Below are 22,146 nucleotides of genomic sequence, written 5' to 3'. Positions count from 1 at the left end.
TGCTCCATCTTTCGTTAATCAAAACTGAACCTGGAAAAATGTAATTTTCTTACAGTGCACCTTATATGTGGAAGAATCTGCAAAAGACCTTAAATTTTGACTCTCTGCTGCCACTATGACTGTTCAAATGCCTAATTTCAGATCCTGTTTTAAGTGATTGTATATGCTATTAACCACATATCTACTCCGTATCCTGTGTTTAAGGTTTTCGCCATTATTGTTCTTATTGTTTGTTGTTTTGTATGATTGTATTTTCATTTTAACTGGTTGCTTATTGTCTGTTTATTTCAACTTATTTTAGATTTGCTTACTTTTTTATGTCTTTGTCCATGCTCAGCATCATTGAAAATGAGGGTCTCCCTCAATTAATCCCCTGAGTCTTATGTAAAGGTTTGAATGCATGGTCCCCAGGGGCTAATGCCTGCTGACTTTGGACACCCCCTGACATTTTATCTAGCGCCACCAGCAGATCAAAGTTTTCAATTAATCTGTAAATCATTTCAGCAACTACTAAATTTGAATTTATTGATAGTCCCTTGAGATGTAGCATCTCATTTTCAAGGGGGTCCTCAGACACAAATACAGAACGAAAACATACAGACAAAACGGCATTACATAACAAACATACACTACAAATGCACAGATACAGACATCTTGCTCACCATCTCCCACCCACACCCCCTGCCCTCAGCTGTTGCACAAGAAAATTAGAATTGGATACCATGACCACTAATAGTTACATAGCAGTTTTCAGTATGACATTTTAAAAACATGAACAGGTTGTTTTGAGATATGAAGATAAGGAAGTCCTGAAGCAGCAGAAAGAGGTAAGAGATCTAAAGAAAAGAGGAAGATTATTCCAGTCAGATGGAGCTTTGTATTGGAATGACCTAAATGGTTTGGCACAAACATTGACACAGAGATTCATGCCTCCCAGAGGATTAATCTTAATGACCTTAGTGATCTCTGACCTTTCCCCTGCACCACAAGTCATTTGTAATAAACATGTTCCTGCAATTCAGGATTGATGATGCAATTTATAGATTCACTGCAGAGTGTTCACCTCAGAAGTCGAAAATATGTGGGATTCTGTCCGATAGATCCCGATAGGAATTTCGGCACTGGAGGAGCAGAGTTTCTGGAACAGTCTGCCATAAGTACTAATCCACAGATCTTCCTCTGTTACTTTCATCTGGAATAAGAGATACATAGTTATACTATTAGCTATATAAATTGGAGTATGGCACTGTATTGGATTTTTCTTTACTTATAGATTTTTTTTCCGATCTAACTCACAGCACAGAGGTACCCTGATCCTGGAGTGGTGTCCAGCCCCAGCAGCAGCCTCGCAATAAGGATCATGTAATCCTTCACAAAAGACTGAATCACAGAAAAACAGCTTTATAACTTTATAACGAAACAACAGTCACAAAGAAACTTAGGTCAGTTTTCTATCAAAGAGTGAACACAAGAGGGCACTTTTGCTTTATGCTGATGATGCTGCTCTGTTCCTCAGGTGACACTGTTTTTGCTGCTGCTGTAAGACACATTCATTTCTTTCACCTGGCATTGAAAAGAATTATTTGAGGTGCTTAGCTGTAGGTGTGTACCAACCTGATACAGCAGGGTGTCCAGCATGCTGATACTGAACACTCTCCCCGCAGCGAAGGGTAGGCGAAACATGAAGGCCAAGTTGGAACCTTTATCACGCTCTTTCTGTGGGGGAGAGCCAAGAAACGCAACAAAACACAGCAATGATCAACATTAAAGATCTGTCACTCTTCTGATAGTGTAGGAAATAACAGTGTGAGGACTGGCTACAGAAAAAAATCCTGTCTTCTGCAACAATTCATGTTCATAATTCATACTACAAAATTCACTGTAAGCCCTCTTGTTACAGGTTACCTTCTCCAGCTTGGAGAGGGCCAGTGAATAGCAGTCCTTTGCTCTGAACTGCATGAATCTCATGTTGGATGGATGAGTAAGCTCTGTGATGATGCTGAGACTGGGAAACAACCTGGAACGAGAGAAAAGCGTGTTATCAAAAAACAAACAAACAAACAAAAAAAACAGAGTCACAGGACTAAAGACTAAACATCACGATTTATTACCAAACTTTTAAAATCATATCAACAACACCGCTGTCACCCAAACATGATTTCCGATGCTGGTTCAGATACACGCAGTGATGTTATAAATCAAAGACCATGACATGAATCACATTAGATAAATAGTACGGTAAAAGCTCATCAGTTACCTGAACATCGTCTGTACGTTTACAATAGTCTTGGCATCAGCCATGTAGTCCTCCTCAGCACTCATTGTACTCTCTTTATCCACAACAACCAAATTATCTGCGTAGATAATGCCACACTGCAGCAGGCTGTCCAGACTGAAAAACACACACGTAGACACAAAAACAACAATGAGCAGAACAAAAGCAGATACCAATTTGTCTGGAACATACTGCACATTCAATTAAATCTCAGAGACAAACTCCTCTACAATATATTTTAATGAAAAGATAAATGAAATATATAATACAATCAGAATGGAAAGCAGGAGATTATTTGACAGTCTTACTTGTCTATGGTCCCAGCCATGTAGTAGACCATAGGAAAACAGCAGATGGCCTCCAGAAAGTGATTATCTGGCCTGCAGGAAACATTTGATATATGATAGAGAAAGTGAGTTTCATTTGGCTTTCTACTGTCCTTTTGACTCCAAACCACACAATACATTCCTTAGTACGATGATGCAAAAGACTGTAACTTTTATTCAGATTGATGTTTTCCTATTGGTTTTGTATACGTGTAACTGAATGATGAGTTCTTTCATTTTTGATGTTTGACCAAAAACTGACAAATATTTGGCAAGACAGGAAAACTAATCAATTACTCAACCCGTGTTATGTTGATATTGTGGAAAAAACATTTTACTCACATGCCTCCACAGTGAACAAAGAATCCAACAAACAAACAAAGAAGATTCTTGATGAATTGAAGTCATGGGGTCCACGATTAATAACAGCAAAACTATACAAAACGTCCACTGTAAAACTCACATAACTCATTTAGTATAATCCATGTCTCCAGCAGCTCCTGTGTTCAGCGAGGCAAAATTAGTGTTTTTGTCAATGGAGTCTGGTTTAGAGAAGTTTTACTTTTAGTTCAGTTCCCCTTCAGAGAGCGCTGTCTATTTGGGAAGTACTGAGTATTCTATTGGATAAATGAGACTCGGATTATACTGCACAAGTTGTGTGAGAGTTTGTAAATAGTAGGGGTGGCAATTTCCAGAAGCCTCACGATACATTATTTTTTTTTAAAGATTATTTTTTGGGGCTTTTTGCCTTTATTATACAGGACAGTGTGAAATGGGGAGACAGAGAGAGTGGGGGGACGACATACAGCAAAGGGTTGCAAGCCGGAGTCGAACTTGCGAACGCTGCAGGCGTCACCTCTATACATGGGGCGCCGGCACTATCCACTATGCTACCAACGCCACTCACGAGATATTATTATCACGATACTTGAAGGGACAGTGCACCCAAAAATGAAAATTCACCCATTATCTACTCACCCATATGCCGATGGAGGCTCAGGTGAAGTTTTAGAGTCCTCACAACACTTGCGGAGATCCAAGGGGAGAGGGGGTAGCAACACAACTCCACCTAATGGAGGCTTATGGCGCCCTAGATTCAAACGTCCAAAAACACATAATTGAAACCACAAAATATCTCCATACTGCTCGTCCGTAGTGATCCAAGTGTCCTGAAGCCCCGACATAAAAAGTTGTTTGGAAAAACGTCATCTGAACTCTGTTTTTAGCCTCATTGTAGCCTGTAGCTCTAACTGTCTCTCTGGGCACCGCGTTCACGTGTGTTCACGTGCTTTCGCTGGTAGATAATGGGTGAATTTTCATTTTTGGGTGCACTATCCCTTTACATATATTGCCAAATATTTTGATTAATTACCTTTTTTCAACTACAAATTATGTCCCCAAGGGTAATCTTTATTGGCATTTGTTTTGATAAAGTTCATCCCATGTGAATCATTTTTAATGCAGCAAACTGTATCTAGTGAACTGAAAAAACAATTTATTTTAGTGTTCTTGTAGGCTACCAAAGTTTTTATTTATATTTGCGATATTAATAATTTATTTGATAAAAAAATCGATACTTGGCTTCTGTGTATGGATAAAATATTGCCACACAAAATATCGCAATACTACGCTGCATCGATTTTTTTCCCCACGCCTCTAGTAAATGGATGTTTCAACACAGTATTGCTGTCGTTAAATGCAGACCCCTATGACTTCAATTCATTAAGAGTTTCATCTTTTTTTGGATTATTCATTCACTGTGAAGGCATGAAGGAAAAACTGTTTTCTCCACAAATTCAAGAGGTGAGTATCTGATCTACAAATGGTCATTTGGGGGCTGACGTTACCCTTAATACATATTAAATACACTGAAAACAACTTTGTATTTTCTTTAGGGATGTGAGTGTTTACTATGTGATGATATACAACAGTGAGTACAGGGGTCTCTGGAGCCTTGGTGTGTCTTCAAGCTGAGTCTGTTTGGTGCTGAACACACTCACAGAGATTTAGTTGCTTCATTACTGCCAGTCCGCCACCGCCACCACCACCCCTGACAGAATATTACTTTATGCATCTGCCCAGTCCTGCTGACTAGAGACCCAAGGCTGTCGTAAGTGCTTGAATTGCGTATCCAAGTGTGTGGGTGTTTGTATTTGTGCGTGTGCGACAGCGATAGGAGGGGAGGGAGCGAGAGCTGCATGGAGGGGGAGAGTTTATTGTTATGTGTGTGTTTCTATGAGAGTCCTGAGAGCTCGCATGTGGGGGCTGAAAAGGGACACATCAGGGCTGTCGATGAAAGCCTGCTTGATGTTCTCCAAAGAAATCATTTTCTTCATCTTTTTCTCCCCCTTGTAGCAATATATATCATTCCGGTTCAAGGCAAAGCAAGTTGCTATGGTAACTGTCTGGAGCTACAGAGCACAGCATTTTTATTTTCTTTGTCGCTCAAAACACACCGTCACTGTGAGCAGCACCAACTAACCTAACATCAGGGCTAACAATGGAGTTCCACCTCCACAGCCTTGTCCTAAGTGCTGGGCTGACGTGAGCTTTTAGCATACATAATGTTTCCCAGCGTGAAATGGTGAAAGACAGAGTGACGGTTGAAAGAAAAAGGACAATGTGTGTGTTACGTGTGTGAGTGTGTGTTAATGAGAACTCACGGGTTATCCAGCAGCAAGACAATAGGGTTGAGTTCTTTCCTGGGTCTGTAATAAGCTCTGAGAGGCACTATGAAGTTATAAAGACCGTTCCCTGCAGTCTCAGCAGACACAATGATGAGCTTGTTTTTAAAACCATAAGCCTTTGCATCCTCGAAGCTGTTGTGCCTGCAACCCTGCACGAGGAACAAAAAACAGGTATTTTAGGTTTGCTTTTGTGATGCGAAGGACAGAGAGAGGAGGGAAGGACTGGAAGGAAAGATGGAGGCAGCAAGTAATTGAGTGACTAAGTTGGAACAGCGACTGCCCACCTGGTCCAGTCGTAGGCAGCAAAACGGGGCTTTTTCAGCCAACAGATGGCACAAGGTGGGCGAGCTCCCAATGTACGGAGAGTTAGGGGGATAACCTTTCACGTACCTGCCAAGAAATCCAAAAAGCATGAATGACACATTTCACAGAAGCAAAAAGTGTTAAGAAAAAATGGTCAGGCTTTCTTGTCATTTCTTATTCTAACAAAAATTCACAGAATGACACAGGTGAGGAAAATATGTCTGTCTGTTGGTAAAGAAATGAAACTCACTTTGATTATTTTTTGCTTAATTTGCATCTGGCAGGTTTAGCATTCATTAAGTGACTTTAAGTGGTTTCAAGTATTTTAAGGTAAATCAGAAATGCAACAGCTTTTATTTATTAATCTGTCTGTAGATCTAAAATCCAGTTTGACTAGTATAATACAAGGACAAAAAGTAAACAAAAAGTAACAAAAATCTTACACTACAAATTAACTACAGCTGCTTAGTTAATGTGTTAAGGTGAGTAAAAAAACTATATTTTCCACTGGACTGTAGTGAAGTGAAATATAGAGTAACACTCAAGCAGTGTCTTGAAATTAACTTTTTGATTTACTGGGTAAGGTGGCTGGTAGATGAAAATATCCACCAGCCAAGCATATTCTTTTGCAGCCAAAATAAACTAATTAGTTTAAGCAAAATTACTTTAATATGTTGAACAGCTCATCACCACAGTCTCGGTAACATTATGTGAATAAGTTCCCTCTGGAAAGCAGTGATGCAGTGTATATATCTAGGGCTTTTATTGTGAAAGCTAAGAATGGAAGAAGTGCAGCTCATGTGCTGCCGGTGACAATGTGGGAGGCAATAAATAATAAATAAAAGTTTGCTGACAGCAGCTGACCAGCGGCAAGTGATAGCCTAGTGGATCAACTGATGTTCTGTGCGGTAAACAATGCCACAGAACTAGCACCAATCAGGAAGGTCAGACTGGCAGTACTGTTAAGACTTGCACGTGTGTGACAAAGACAGCACAGGCACACCTTAGGAGCAGCAGAGCAGTGCGTCCTTTAATGACACCAAAAAAAAAAAAATGGTAGCGGCTTTAAGCAAAGTTTTTTATCACATTCATATTTTGGCAGAAACATTTACACGCCAGTGTAGCAGATAGCCTTTTGAGATTTACTTGCCTAATGGAATATCTACCCACATTTGGGCTTGGTGGGTGTTAATATCGGACCCTGCACTCAAGCAAAGTAAAAGCACATCAAATTTGTACTTAGTTACTGGTCATGGAGGCTTGCCTGCCTAGGACGCTGAATAGGTTGGGTGCAGCACTTTAGACAACCAACATTTCATAGACTAAGAAGTTGCTCAAAGTTATGTGAACAAACTATATTTAAAGTTTTCAGACACAAGAAATCAAACTTCTGCCTGAGTAATATTTAACATCTGTTTGGTACTTCTTCTTGAGTAGTAAATATGTATTTATTTGCACTGCCTCCTTGTGGTTAGGTTTTTAAAGTATGGGTATTTGTGTAGAAAAACAGAAACCTTACTCAGTGGATGAATGGCCTTTCTCATCTGTGAAGACAGAGTCATCTTCTGATTGGTCACTGAGGAGGTCACATGGCAGGATTGAGGAGGAGTCGGCGATCTCCTGAACTGGAGCGATGCTCGGCCGACGGCCCCCTGTTCCGTTTACTGTGGGCGGCACCAGTTTACCACCTGAGACGTCAGGCGGACTTGAATTCTGAAGGTCTATGGCAACAGTGCCTGTAAATTATAATCGCCTGAGCGTTAAATCACACATAAAGGACTAGAGTCGCCACAATCAATCCAAATTCATGGAGACCTCTTTCATTAACAAGAGAAGTTGATCACACTGTCTAGTCTCACCCATGCTAGCAATGATGCTGTGCACGGGAAGCTGTGAGGGTCCGTCATAGAGTCCCCCGGCAGGTCGGCCCTTCCTCTCCTCCTGGTTGAAAATGAAGGCAGAGTTCTCCTCCTTGGTGATGTTGATGTAGTAGCAGGTGTCTGAGGCAGCCATGATGTGGCGCGGGCCAGGGTTCAGCAGGATGCTCTTGTTTTCTTCCCTCTTTATACCGATCAGACACACGCCATACCTGTGCGTCACATACCTGCTGTTAGCAAATACTTGAAGAAAATATCTGACACCATGATATAATCATTGCATCTAAAGCCATACAAATATGACACTTCATAGCAGAATTGATACTTAAGGCTTTAAGGAATTGTTTGACATTTTAGGAAATACACTTGCCAGTAGAGTTAGCTTAGTTTAGCTTAGCATTAAGACTGGAGACGGGGAAACAGCTAGCCCGGCTGTGTCAGCTACAAGCACCCCTAAGGTTCACCAAGGTTTAAGTTATTTACTGTTATCAGTCAACATGTTATATGGAAGTTTGCTGCACAGCCGTCTGAAATCTCTAGTGCACTTGCTTGATGCGGTAGATCCAGGTAATTTCATGCCATTGAAATCAAGCCCCCAGGAAGTGCGCTTGGCTTTGAAGTGGCCAAACAGTGTAATTACACCTTCAAGTGATGCCCTGCAGTCCAAAGAGACTCCTTCTCATTGACTTACATAGCGAAAGAGACATCTGTAAATCAGTGGATACATTTTTTTGAGCATCACAGCCCCCCCCGAAATGACTCGTTTCACCGAGATTTAATCCATTCAGTCTGATAACATTTGGAAAGTCTAGAAGAGTCACAAGATTGAAATATTTTATCCCCATTCAAGTTAACGGGGCGCTAAACTGGAAGTTGTTGGCATTATGGGCCGTACAGTACAGAGGTAGTGCCGATCATCTGGGTAATTTTATATGCAGCACTTGAACCATTTTGGCTTCATGCGCTGCTGAGCAACTTTCATAGGAATGAACAGGGCCCTGCCTCAAACGCTATGTCCAGTTCTCTTTATACATCCACGCTGGCAACCTCACAATTACGACAAGACTCTAGGGAGTCACTGTGTCTAGCCAAACGTTGTCTGGTATGTAACCCACGGCAAAACCACAATTTTTTTGTAGTAATTAAAAAAACATGATATATTGAGTTAATTAAACTTGAGAGGAGCTGTTAGTTGGATATTGCTCATTTTCGATAGAGCCAGCTTGCTGTTTCTCCTCTCCAGTCTTTCTGGCTAAGGCAAGCTAAGCTAACCAAACACCTTAAGTGCTGTCTGGACAAACAAGAATTGTATTTAAAATTTGTAGCAGTGAGATGATTTTTTTTGTTTACTTGTTTGTTATGTGCGACATATTTGACATCACTTTTTAGCTGGACCAAAAAAGCACCTACAGTACAATCCAAAAGCTACTTACTTGTTCTTTTTGCATTTATGTGTTAAAAATATCGTATTAAACTAGAATGAAACAAAAAAGTAGTCGTGCACTGCGGATAAGACAAGATCAAACCAGACAAATGAACAGTGACTAACAACCTCTTTAAATGTCTTGGTATATTTTCAACTTGTCAGCATCTGAAGAAGATGCTTTAGCTTACATGTCAACTCACTTCTTGTGAGCATGAAAGGAGGCGTATGTAAAGCTTTTGCCATTATACTCTCCGAAGAACTTGCTGTCACACACTCGGATGTGGTAGACCTCGTTGCCGGAGCAACACCCGTACATCCTCTGCCACTGCTCCGGAGACTGTTGTCCTTCTCTGAATTAATTCAAGGAAAATACAAACATACCACTGATCAGTAAAGCTGATACTTTTAAAGTGTTAAAATATTACCATATATGCTAATATACATTCAGTCAGGATCAATCATTATTGTCATTTGCAAAACTCTCCACCCACATCCCTTCAAATCTCGGGGGTCTCCTGCCCTCACCCTGAGTCTCCTGGGTTTTCTGATGACAGCTTGACTCATGTGTCAGTCACTCAGCTTGTCTCTAATATGCCCTTTGTAATGACTTCCGGTAATTACAGTAATTGCTCAAGCAATGGGCTGCGAGAAAAGCTCACAACAACCCTGAGGTAGCAGTTGCATACATGCTTCTTAGTACTTATTAATATTTACATAAGGAGATTATAGATTGTATTTCACACTCCCTGGTTTCCTAACTCAATGTAAAAAATAAAACAACACCCTCATTATTATCAATATCTCCTATTTCCACTTAATGTCCTTGATGAGCTGCATGCCTCTAAAATCATTTTGTGCACTCCATGCTGCCCACACATGCAATGCAAACATACATATAAAACACACATTTGTATAGATATACTGCAGCATACACAGTCAGACAACTATAATACACATTCATGCACATTTTTTGTATTAATGTTTGCAAGTTCAAAGCCCATTCGCCTTTGTATAATAAAAAAAAAAAACACAAAGCTTCACTTTCTAAAGAGTTGTCAGGAACACTGTAAGTGCTGTAGCCCACTGATTCCCCTTTAATGCAGTTTCTCTCCGCTATTGGCATCTGCTTTTAGAAGTGATCCCTTTGCATGCTGTGAAAAATCATTTTCCACCAGAGAGCTTTTCACAGTTTTACAGAGAAAACATCCTAAAAAATCCATTTAGCCTATTTGCCTGTTCTCTCTCTTTTTTTTTTTTTTGCTTTAATGCACTCTCTTTACTTCCTGCGGTTTTCCACAATGAGCTGAGACTTTTGTCTTTCACCTCTCCGCACCAGTTCCATTGAAACAATGTATACATCAGCAGACATCAACATGTGAAGTAATTTGAACTTTGCGATCACGCTAAGCAGAAATTGAAAAGGCCTGTGGAGGACCCTGGTTATGCAAGATGACCGACCGTCCGCGAGAGGTGTGTACAAGAAGCGTGACCAAGGTGGAGGTGGCAGGACACACACAGTTGAGAGCCAACATGGCGTACTTGAACTCCTCCTCACACACAACATGATCTGAAAAGAAAAAAAAAAGCATATCAGAAGGGCTGTCCAAAGAGTAGAAGTTCTATCTCATTTGTTACACAGAAAAGGTGCTTTATAAGTGGAGAGCAAATTTTACAGGAATAGTTTGACATTTTGGAAAATATGTTTGTTTGCTTTCTGGTCAATAGACGAAGAGATCAATACCTCTCTCTTATCTGTCCGTTAAAGAAGTATTTCACAACTGGAAAGATGGTCTTTTCATAAAACTAGGCCGTCTATGCAGGAGAAAAACACAAATATCTTTGAAATTGGTGTTACATGACTAGAGAAAAAAAGAGGAAAAAGGCTGTGGCATTCACTTTTGCTCAAAAGATAGAAAACCTACAACAACCAGAATGCACTGTGTTTCACCAGACCAATAAACACTCCCAGTGGTGGGTGACGTAATGCAAACTTGGCCAAAGGAAAACAACAAGGCAGCCAGCTGGTAACAAAAATCCTGAAATACAGTTGAACAGTAAGCTAAAATATGTTTTCGAAAACATGTGAGGTGAGAAATAGGTAATGCAGTAACAGAATCTTGATTCACATGAGCTCAGCACTACCTTGTTCTACAGTTTGAGCTCAGTTTTGGTCTGTGTTGGAGAGAGAAAGCCAGAGAGGGGCAGGTCTCTCTCTCAATCCACTTCTATACTCTTTGTGTCTGTAGTGGGGGGCATACTAAAATGCAGAAGCACAAGATGTAGTTCAAGCAACAGCTATATAAAGCCAGCAAACATCAGACTTGGACTGAGAGATGGGGAGGGAGGTCTGGGCACAGGTTGACAGAGGGAAGCTGACCACAGTTCATTTACGCATACTACCCACATTGACATGATACAAAGCTGGAGCTAGAGCTATCACAGGTATCCAAAAAGACCTGGCTCAGCATAGACCAAAACTCTGCACGCTGGAAGAAATGAGTTGTGCCATGTCCGATGGCCCTACTCCAGCTGCCGACACTGCCATAATTGGGCCATTGTCAAAACTGACCTAAACCAGCATCAGCCCAAACACGGCACACCAGAAGAAATAAGTCAGGCCGTATCTAGTTGCCTGACTCGGTTGAGGGTTGCCATGAATAAAGCCCCAGAATCAAGCCAAATAAACAGGTCAAAATCCAGCAGCCAACACTGCCGTCACTGGGCCATTATCAGAAACGACCACGACCAGCATTGGCCCAAATTTGGCATGCTGGAAGAAATAAGTCAGGCCATGTCTGGTTGCCTGACTCGGCTTAGACTCTTATCTTAAACTAGACTGTCTCTCTCTGAAATTTAAAATACACCCAACACCTCTAAACCTCATTAAATAACACATTATATCTTGCTTGTTTAATTTGACAAAAAATCTACATTTTAAAGTTGTGTGGAGTTACAGGCAGTGTTCTTTGCATTACTCGTTATATATATTACATTTGTGTTATACGCCATAAAATGTGTTATTGTGTATCTCCCCAAAATTAAGATGTGTGCCTCTGTGTGAATGTCAGAGTAATCACCATTAAGTGTAGCTAAGGTTTCTTTTACCTGGAGGTCTTCAATTGCATGTGACCAGTATTTTCCCATGGCTCTGCCTGAAAGATGGAGTCACTCATGGAGCAACATTTCATCCGTCACACATCCATCACACATCCAATCACAAGCTTCATCACTTTTTTTTAGCCTGCAGCTGTCCACCAGTAAAATTCTTTTTTTTTTTTGGTTTTGGAGTAACTGTAGTATTATTATCACTGAAATTTCATTAGTAATTACTTACACTACTCGTTACTGTAAAAAGTATTACTGCCCAACACTGGGTACGGCTGCTATGTTCAATTCAATTCAATTCAATTCAATTTTATTTATAAAGCCCAATATCACAAATCACAATTTGCCTCACAGGGCTTTACAGCATACGACATCCCTCTGTCCTTAGGACCCTCACAGCGGATAAGGAAAAACTCCCCAAAAAAAACCCCTTTAACGGGGAAAAAAAAACGGTAGAAACCTCAGGAAGAGCAACTGAGGAGGGATCCCTCTTCCAGGACGGACAGACGTGCAATAGATGTCGTACAGAACAGATCAGCATAATAAATTAACAGTAATCCATATGACACAATGAGACAGAGAGAGAGAGAGAGAGAGAGAGAGAGAGAGAGAGAGAGAGATGCAGGTAATGACAGTAGCTTACAACAACATTAATGAAAGTAATAATATTATAGTTATAGTTCTGGCTACTGTGGTACAATATGTTGAAAGTATGTATTAATATCTGACAGTATACTTGTGTGACAATAGTCATATGTGTATAATAACAGTAGAAGTATGACTAATGACTAATGATGGCAGCAGCAGCAGGAGGCATCTGGCAGGACCACGGCAGCAGCACAACCACACACGTCACACTGTCCAGGCACCGCTGCGGTATGAGTTATTCTGAGAGACAGTGGAGCACAAAGGCTCCGGAGAAGAAGCCGAGTTAGTGACATCCAGAATGGCCGAGTTAGCAAGATGCAGTAATAGGATGAGAGTGAGAGAGAGAGAGAGAGAGAGAGAGAGAGAGAGAGAGAGAGAGAGAGAGAGAGGAGAGGGAGAGAGAGGGAGCCCGGTGTATTATAGGGGGTCCTCCGGCAGACTAGGCCTAAGTCAGCCTAACTAGGGGCTGGTACAGGGCAAGCCTGAGCCAGCCCTAACTATAAGCTTTATCAAAGAGGAAAGTCTTAAGTCTAGTCTTAAATGTGGAGACGGTGTCTGCCTCCCGGACCGTAACAGGAAGATGATTCCACAGGAGAGGAGCCTGATAGCTGAAGGCTCTAGCTCCTGATCTGCTTTTGGAGACTTTAGGGACCACGAGTAACCCTGCGTTCTCAGAGCGCAGTGTTCTGGTGGGATAATATGGCACTATGAGCTCTCTAAGATATGACGGAGCTTGACCATTTAGAGCTTTATAAGTTAACAGTAGGATTTTAAATTCAATTCTGGATTTTACAGGGAGCCAGTGCAGAGAAGCTAAAACAGGAGAAATATGATCTCGTTTCTTAGTTCCTGTTAGTACACGAGCTGCTGCATTCTGAATTAGCTGGAGAGTTTTTAAGAACTTACTAGAGCTACCTGATAATAGAGAGTTACAGTAATCCAGCCTTGAGGTAACAAAAGCGTGGACCAATTTTTCTGCATCTTTTCGGGTCAGGATAGGCCTAATTTTCGCAATATTACGCAGATGAAAAAATGCAGTCCGTGAGGTTTGCTTTAAATGAGAATTAAAAGACCAATCTTGATCAAATATTACTCCGAGGTTTCTTACGGTAGTGCTAGAGGCCAGAGCAATGCCATCTGGAGAAACTATGTCATCAGATAAAGAGTCTCTGAGTTGTTTGGGGCCAAGAACAATAACTTCAGTTTTGTCTGAATTTAACATCAGGAAATTGGTGCTCATCCAATTTTTTATGTCTTTAAGGCAGTTATGGAGTTTAGTTAATTGATTACTTTCTTCTGGCTTCATCGATAAATACAACTGTGTATCATCCGCATAACAATGGAAATTTATAGAGTGATTTCTAATGATGTTACCTAAAGGAAGCATATATAGAGTAAATAGGATTGGTCCGAGCACAGAACCTTGCGGAACTCCAAAACAAACTTTGGTACGTAAGGATGATTCATTACGAACGTCAACAAATTGAAAACGATCAGATAAATAAGATTTAAACCAGCTTAGTGCTGAACCTTTTAGGCCAATTAAGTGATCCAGTCTCTGCAGTAGAATTTGATGGTCAATTGTGTCAAACGCCGCACTAAGATCTAATAAAACAAGAACAGAGACGAGTCCTTTGTCTGAAGCAATCAGAAGGTCATTTGTAATTTTAACTAGAGCTGTCTCAGTGCTATGATGCACTCTAAATCCTGACTGAAATTCCTCAAATAAATTATTATCCTGGAGAAAATCACACAGCTGGTCTGCGACTACTTTCTCAAGGATCTTTGACATAAAGGGAAGATTAGATATTGGTCTATAGTTGGCTAACACCTCTGGATCCAGGGTGGGCTTTTTTAGGAGAGGTTTAATTACAGCTACCTTAAAAGACTGTGGTACATAGCCTGTTAATAGGGATATATTGATCATATCTAATATATGAGTGTTAACTAAAGGAAAGACCTCCTATGTGTTTTTAAAGATTTTCTGAAAACCACAACTTGTTGTTTAAACATTTGTTTTTAAAATTGATTAAACAAAGAATTTGAAACATATAAACTACTGAGCTTTAGAGATTTTGGTAGGCAGATTTTCTTAGGTTTGAACCGAGCCAGGCTAGCTGTCTCCCCCTGTTTACAGTCTATATGCTATGCTAAGCTAATTAACTCCCAGCTCTATTGCATCATATTCAATCCTTCTAACTTTTCGATAACTTAAGGGCAGCGGAACAAGCTATAAACACAACACTAATCTATTATCAGCTTTTAAATTCACATAGTGTACTCAAATAGTTCAGTGAGTACAGTGCATACCCACTGAGGCTGAGTCCTTACTGCAGCAGCCTGGGTTCAAATCCAGTTTAGTGCATGCCATCCCCCCACTCTCCCCTGCTTTTCCCGACTATCAAATAAAGTAGTGAAATGCACAAAAAATAATCTTTAAAAACAACAACAAAAAGTTAATACGGCAGCTTCTTAGCAAACTCTTTTTACACATCCAGCAAAAACAGAGCAAAATTGGTACTTATTTGAAGTCGTTTTTTCGGCCACCTGATGAATGAAAGTCCAACATTCACTCTCCTTTGAAGTGTCTCCACCAGCTCCTGAGGGAAGTATCTGGCTCTTCACCTGCTAAGTGCTCCGCTATGTTCACCAGCCAGTCGCCAACTTTGTCATTCAGCCGAAAGTGCCGCCATGAGAGCAATGAGAGTGAATAGAAAAGTGCATAGAACAAAAGAGAAAACTGAAAGACGCCATAAGACTATACAGCTGAGGGGAACTGCTGGTTGCTTTAACGGACAGACATAAGAGTCGGATCAATTTTCTCATCTACCTCTCCTCTCAGAAAGCGAATAAGCGTTTCACTGCCAGTTTAGAAACTCTCACCTGCAAACTTCACATGGAACTTATTTTCCGGTTTGAGTATCTGGACATAAAGGGGACAATTTGGAGCAAAGTCCTTTACCGCCCAGGCTCTCAGGATGGTCTGATGGTCCTGAGGGAAAACAGTCAAAGATAATGCATTTTCAAAGTAATCTCCTTTTATTAATTGGTAATTCTCTTCATGACTGACAGCATTAATGACTTGAGTTTTGTAAACAACTCATAATAGGTAAAGACTTATCACAGAGAGTTCATTAACTGTTGTTCTGCTTACCGCAGCCATACGATCCACCTCGTTACGACTGCTTAGAATGAAACAAGCCTCTGCGTCGTCCATTCTGCAGCGACGAGACAAGTTGACAACCGACAAAACAAACTCAAAATGCATGAAACACAAAGGCAAATCACTCAAATACAAAACAGCAGGAAAGAATCGTAAACAAAAGAGCCAGCCAATGAAATGACCTTTGACCAGTCAGAAGACAACAACAGCAACATCCTATGATTTAATATTTAATTTAATGTCACCGGCATATAGACAAACACGCAAAGAGCAACCTGAAATGCTCTGCACTGTATATGTGCTGTAAGTGTGGAGCTGTTTTTGCATATGATTAACACAACCAGGAGAGTGCAGAATGCAAAACAAGTGTGGGAGGATTTGAAATGGTGCCAGATGCAGGATGTAAGCGCGACACACACACCCAGTCCTCTACTTCTAATTGCTCTATCACAACTCTGCCGAATATTTACAGTGAAGTTACATAACCAATTCCAACAAAGCAATACTTTAGTGTTTGGTGTTAGGGGTTCCATACATTATGGTACAAATGCTGCACAGGACCATTGTGTGTTTGTGACAGGGGTATTCTCTTAGACTCAAGAAACTTCCTCCGAAGCCACAGACAATACGAACTGTGATGAGTAAACTGACCTCAGTGAGTAAAATCACTTGGATTTTCCCTTTAAGCTTGGCTGTATCTCTGTTAAGTACTTTGAGACATGCATGTAATTAAAGCTACGAAAATAGACTTGACGTACAGATTGACAGCAGGTCTTTCAGTCCTTTCATCAGCGTTAAAATTTTCACTTTCATGACTCAAAATTATCTGAAGAATGTGAGACGGATCATGATTGCTCTCCACAGAGAAAGTGGTCCATTTAAGAGCTGAGTCTCAAAAGAAATGGGTATAGCTTGAATGAATAATTACAATGTTGTCTCAGTTTGAGGCAACACAATAGCTCTGACAAGTCTATTTACTGAGAGAGAAATGAGAGAATATTTGGGCAGCATTAAGGAAAGGAAGGACAATAGAGGTTCACATCCTACTGATGGTTAGAAGCAATTATTTTTACCTAACCTAAAATGTAAAATATAAAAGGTCTGCATCCCCTATAGACAGTTTGATCTGACACAAAGCTTAGCAGCGACTGTAGGTGCATGCTGCAAGGCTGCAGATTGAATACCAAAGGAATCAATGAATTTATTTTCCCGAAGCATCAGGAATACCAATCAATAATGCACTTCAGTAAACATCTTACACCCGATCCTCCTCCCCACAAATTATACAGACACTGTTCATTCATCAGCCCTCCAGTAGGCCTGTTTGTGATGGAGATATCAAAATTAGATGATTCCTTTCACCTTTAATTAGAGCAATTATAGCATTTAGACAGATCTGTGTGATCAGATGAGCATATCAGCAACAAGAATAAATCGAGGCACGGCGGTGCTTTGAGCTTCAGTGAATCAATGATGCAATGCAAACTAGCACACAGGGCATACTGGTACACGAGTTGACCCTATATGTAACCGATGCCATCATGGCCAGGCGGACCTTTACCATATGTTGTGATCCTGCCCTTCCATAACTCTGTATTAGATGTCTGTTTTTGAATCAGTTGTCGAGGTGGTGAGATTTCCAATCTATATATAATCAATCACTGCTCTCGTTGGGATCCTCCTTGAGGCAACTACTGCACCTAGATACAAATTAGATCTTATTTCTTGCCTGAACCTTTACTGCAAGATGTGTGATATTGCTTCAGTGGAATATCCCGCCCACCTCTCACACTAGCTAGATTCAGGATGTATTGGGTTTTATGATGTTAGAAAAGTATTACCTGAGAGAAAGAGCTCCTAAATTTGATCACATGTGGCTCCCGAAAAAGCTCTCACTTTGGTGTGAAGTTACATGAAGAGTAAAATGTTCTTGGAAATAACCCAATATCCTTTGAATTTGATTTTTTCCCCACTTTTCATTTTTCACTGTCAAATTTCGTAGATATTCACTGTTCTCTTTTTTTTCCTTCATTTCTATTTCTTTCTGTTATTTTTTTATTCATAATTTTCTTGCCAGGGTTGTATCTGTATATGCACATGCATGTGTATGCAGATCGATGTATAGTTATGCATATATATATAGATACACTCCTGGCTTCAAAAAGGGGAGGGTACATTTTCTGGAAACATTAAATGTCTATACACAATATTTGTCCAGAAGATATTGAGATATTTTTAATTGAAGCATTGCGCAGGACAGAAGTCATACACCCCAGCTGTAATCAGCTGACACGTCGCTGATTGACTCACTCTTTCTAAAAAGTCACACACCAGTCACAGGCCATCCTCACAACATTTAATTATGACCACCTACTCACTGATCCCTGCTACACCAGTGCTGCCACCCTCACCACTGCTGCTGCTGGCAAAGCTTTGCCTCCACCACCCAAGCCTCTGCCTTTTTAATTTAGAGTCCTAACATGGTTCAAAGGTCAAAATGGTATTTAATGTCTTACACTGGGCCCTCTCCTGTATACCCAAGGGGGTTTTCGCATTGCGCTCCCTGTTAGCGTGCTTCTTGTCTAATCTGGGAAGCCATCAGCCCCAAGCATAACTGTGTTTCCATTTGTTTCAATAAATGTTTACATCTAAAACTAGAGTGTCCCTGACTGAAGCTGGATAAGTGTAACCTTTGACCTGCTGGTGTATCACTTACTTGGCTCTAAGCAGGTCCTGGTCTTTGAGAACAGATCCTTGCAGATAGATGACCCTCTGAGACCACAGAGGGATCTGCAGCACTCTTCGCACCTGAAGGTCCATTTCAGTCGGGCACAGGATCACCACGTAATAGTCCTTGGGATTACACAACAACCACTTTAGCATCTACTGTGGAATGCATGAGGAAACATGTAGATGATGTTAATGTAGCAGTTACTGTCTTATTTGAATCACAAGTATTTTCCTTGTAAACATCCTTAGAAACACACCATGCAGACCATTATCACAGATTGTTTGAGTACTGTGGAATAAAAATGCATTACTTTGTGTTGTGTTGTACCTGCAGTCTGGGATGGGCGTAGAATTCATTGAGAAAATCCATGAGCAGATCTATCTTTAGTGAGCTGACACACAGCACTACATGTTTCTCTGTCTGCGCTCTGTGTCGACTGTAATTCCCCCCAGACTTCTGTCTCTCCATCCACAGGTACATCAGCTCCTCAAACTGACACACACACACACAAGCTGATTCCAACTACAACTCACAACATTTGAAAGTTAGCAGAGATTATTTCAGCAGCTTCCTACCTGCAGAGGCAGCACAACCAGAGCCACACAGATCATGATGACCACCAGTAGCTGTGAGGGCCATATGCGGGGAGTGACATCTCCAAAGCCCACAGTGGAGAATGTGACGATGCAGAAGTAGAAGGAATTGAAGAGGGAGAGGTTTTTGCCTGCTCGCTCTAGGTGCTGGATTCCACATGTGCTGTGTAGAGCAGATCAGATAAACCATGTATGCAAACAAACACACTGCCAGCATTTATGACCATCATGAACCATTCACATAAAGCAGTAACAGGCTATCTCATGAGTCAAAAGTAAAATGGAATATTTCAATAATTTAATTGTTTATAATTAAATTAAACAATTTATACTTAACGTCCAGTCAGTTGGTAAAAAATGAAATGATTACTTGAAAAAGTAAATTAAATCTTGGTTCCTTTTTGTTATTTGTATCTTTTGCTAGTTTATTTTATTCTCAGCTCTAATTTTCCTGTTTTTGGATTGCACTTATTCCCTTTAAATTCCTCTAAATTTCCTTTTATTCTACTGATAAATTCTCAAAAGTTTCCTAAAAAGAACTTTGTAATTTATGCAGGGAAATTAAAGACAATGTTCTGAGATTGTCATATCAGTACGTTCACTTTGTTGTGTTGGGTTTATCATTGATTTTTTTTAGAGGAATTTCCTTTAAAGAGCTCTTCCTTTTAAACCAAAATAAATTAAATTAAATTAAATAAAAAATAAATTTGCCTGAGGAAATTGTTTAGCATTTTTTCATGTCCAGCTAACCTCCAGTGAACTAAACGTAAATCTCAAGCATACGCTGGCTTAGCCTTTAGAATTAATTGGAAGTGCACTGTCTCTGTTTTCTATTTAATTAGCACCAAATTAGGCAATTCTTTCTTTCAAAGAAACTTCATTGAAATTATTAGGAATTTATGGACCCGAAAATTGAAGTGTCACCACCGTTTCCTTATCTCATTACCAGTTTTTCTTGTTGCTTTTATGTAGGGACACGAATCAGCCAAGGTTCTGATACGATACGATATGATATGATACGATGCGATACGATACGGTACGGTACAGTACAGTACGGTACGGTACAATACGCTACTCTACGATAGGATAATATCGCAATACTGAAGCCACAACACAATATTATTGCGGTTGTAAAAAATTGTGATATACTGAAAATTTCAATAAACTATATTATTATATATTATGATTTGTTACCTTTCTTATCGTGCATTATGTCCTCAAAGGAATAATCTGTTTTATCTGTGTTTTATAAAGTTTTCAGTCTGGTCATCTCACTTCAGTCATTTTAATTGCAACAAAATGTGTAGTGGACTGAAACAGCAATAGTATGTTGTTCTAGTAGGCTACCAAAAGTTACATTTGGATTTGCAATATTAATAATTTATGATATAAAAAAAATGTTGGTGTCTGTGTATTGACACAATTTTGCCATGCAAAATATTGCGGTACTATATCTGTATCAATTTTTTCCACCACCCCTACTTTCATGATGCTGCGACTGGCTAGTCACTATCTGATGGCAAGTTATACACTATCACATATATGTACACCATCGTAAAATTACCCCCAGTGTTATGCAACATAATACAAAGGCTTAAAATATTTCTTAATAAACATTTCTTGTTAAAGGTGTTAATACAGATATAACATTTATATACAAGAGGACCACCACCACAGAGATGAAATGAATAAATAAATTGTATTGAAGTCTCACCCAGTGAAGACCAGGCAGAGCAGGGTGCAGATGAGAATGAGGACCTGGTTGAACATGGCTGAGTTGGTCCTCTGGATTGCTCTGTGGACATCATTCTACACAATAACAACAGCATACTTTAACATTTGAAGCTAGAAACTCAACCCTGCTTATATAAAAGACAGACATCCACTGGCATCTCACTGATGCTGGTTCTGTCTGGAATCACTCACACAATTAGTTTTGAAATTTATTGCAAATAGAGATGACATTATGGTTCTGCTCTTGGATGCTTCCTGCTTCAGCAATACAGCTGAGCAGCATGAAATGCAGGACAACATTATAAAATCTAGAGAAGACTGCAAAAAAAACATCCCAAGTGGGAAAAAACCTGCAGGGTGCGCACAATCAGAGCAGAACCAAATGAGGAGAGGGATTCGTTGTTGTCAACAGCAGCCGCAGTACGACTGTGAGCATGAAGAAATAAAGTGAACTAACATTTTAATGACTTAATGACTTAACAAAGTCATTAAAATGTTGATTATAAACGAGTCATTAACAGAAACAATTACGTTAATGCTTTTCACTCACAATCATGTTCTCCAAAGCACACTTGGCCAGCCAGCAGTTGAGAAACACGGGAATGAAGATGTTTCGTATAGACGGCCAGAAGATCTGAAGTGAGACATTTCAACTTTCACTGATAGATAAAACAGTTTCATTTTAGCGTTTCTTCAAGCGTGTCAATCACACATAAAAAACTGGTCATCAGTTCGGCGTTGTGGCTGAAAGGTTCAGTGAGTAAGAGTAAGGGGGACTGAGAGGCATCTAGCAGTGAGGATTGCAGATCGCAACCAGCTGAAACTTCCCCCGGCTAGAATTCTTTCAGTGTTCATTGGTCAAGAGGTTTTTACCAGGAGCTGAATTATCTGCAAAGGTCTCCTCCTCTCCAAAACAAATGGATTAAAACTTGTTAAAATTCTGAATAAAGTAGTTTCAGGTTACAAATTAGTGTTTCTCCTACGCTGATCTGCTAATGTTTGCGCAACATTTTCCTCGATTAACTTAATGTGTGCTCACCTTATCTGTGATCTAGACGTTCTGGAGGTTTTTACCAGGAGCCAAATCATGCAAAACAAATGGAACCGTTGATTTAAAACAGTAAAAACAGTGAATAACGTTGTTTCACATTACAAATCAGTGTTTCTTATTGTTGGAGATGGGCCACGAGCACAATTTTTTTCCTCTGGTAACTTAAGATCCAGACATTGAAGGGGTTTTTACCGGGAGCTGAATTATCCACAGACGTCTCTTTCGCT

The 22,146-nt window shown here is 40.1% G+C and overlaps 1 protein-coding gene across 3 annotated transcripts in view; it reads right to left on the bottom strand.

The window, feature by feature from the left end:
* The window catches only part of kcnt1a (potassium sodium-activated channel subfamily T member 1a), a 42,175-nt gene that overhangs the window by 5,015 nt on the left and 15,014 nt on the right, over positions 1-22,146 (bottom strand). For all 3 annotated transcript variants that reach the window (XM_033646126.2, XM_078161994.1, XM_033646128.2), the window contains 19 exons: positions 21,419-21,502; positions 20,849-20,943; positions 19,117-19,297; positions 18,869-19,033; positions 18,527-18,663; positions 15,802-15,865; positions 15,531-15,639; positions 10,353-10,461; positions 9,095-9,244; positions 7,451-7,680; positions 7,111-7,327; positions 5,573-5,678; positions 5,265-5,437; positions 2,584-2,655; positions 2,258-2,392; positions 1,906-2,017; positions 1,615-1,716; positions 1,297-1,380; positions 1,064-1,192 (listed from right to left, as the gene is read on the bottom strand). In XM_033646126.2, the coding sequence (XP_033502017.1) occupies positions 1,064-1,192; positions 1,297-1,380; positions 1,615-1,716; positions 1,906-2,017; positions 2,258-2,392; positions 2,584-2,655; positions 5,265-5,437; positions 5,573-5,678; positions 7,111-7,327; positions 7,451-7,680; positions 9,095-9,244; positions 10,353-10,461; positions 15,531-15,639; positions 15,802-15,865; positions 18,527-18,663; positions 18,869-19,033; positions 19,117-19,297; positions 20,849-20,943; positions 21,419-21,502 (2,454 nt within the window). The remainder of the gene's footprint in view (positions 1-1,063; positions 1,193-1,296; positions 1,381-1,614; positions 1,717-1,905; positions 2,018-2,257; positions 2,393-2,583; positions 2,656-5,264; positions 5,438-5,572; positions 5,679-7,110; positions 7,328-7,450; positions 7,681-9,094; positions 9,245-10,352; positions 10,462-15,530; positions 15,640-15,801; positions 15,866-18,526; positions 18,664-18,868; positions 19,034-19,116; positions 19,298-20,848; positions 20,944-21,418; positions 21,503-22,146) is intronic.

This window comes from Epinephelus lanceolatus, chromosome 19 (genome assembly GCF_041903045.1).
Source record: "Epinephelus lanceolatus isolate andai-2023 chromosome 19, ASM4190304v1, whole genome shotgun sequence".
Classification (NCBI taxonomy): Eukaryota; Metazoa; Chordata; class Actinopteri; order Perciformes; family Serranidae; genus Epinephelus; species Epinephelus lanceolatus.
This window is presented reverse-complemented; position numbering and strand designations above follow the sequence as displayed.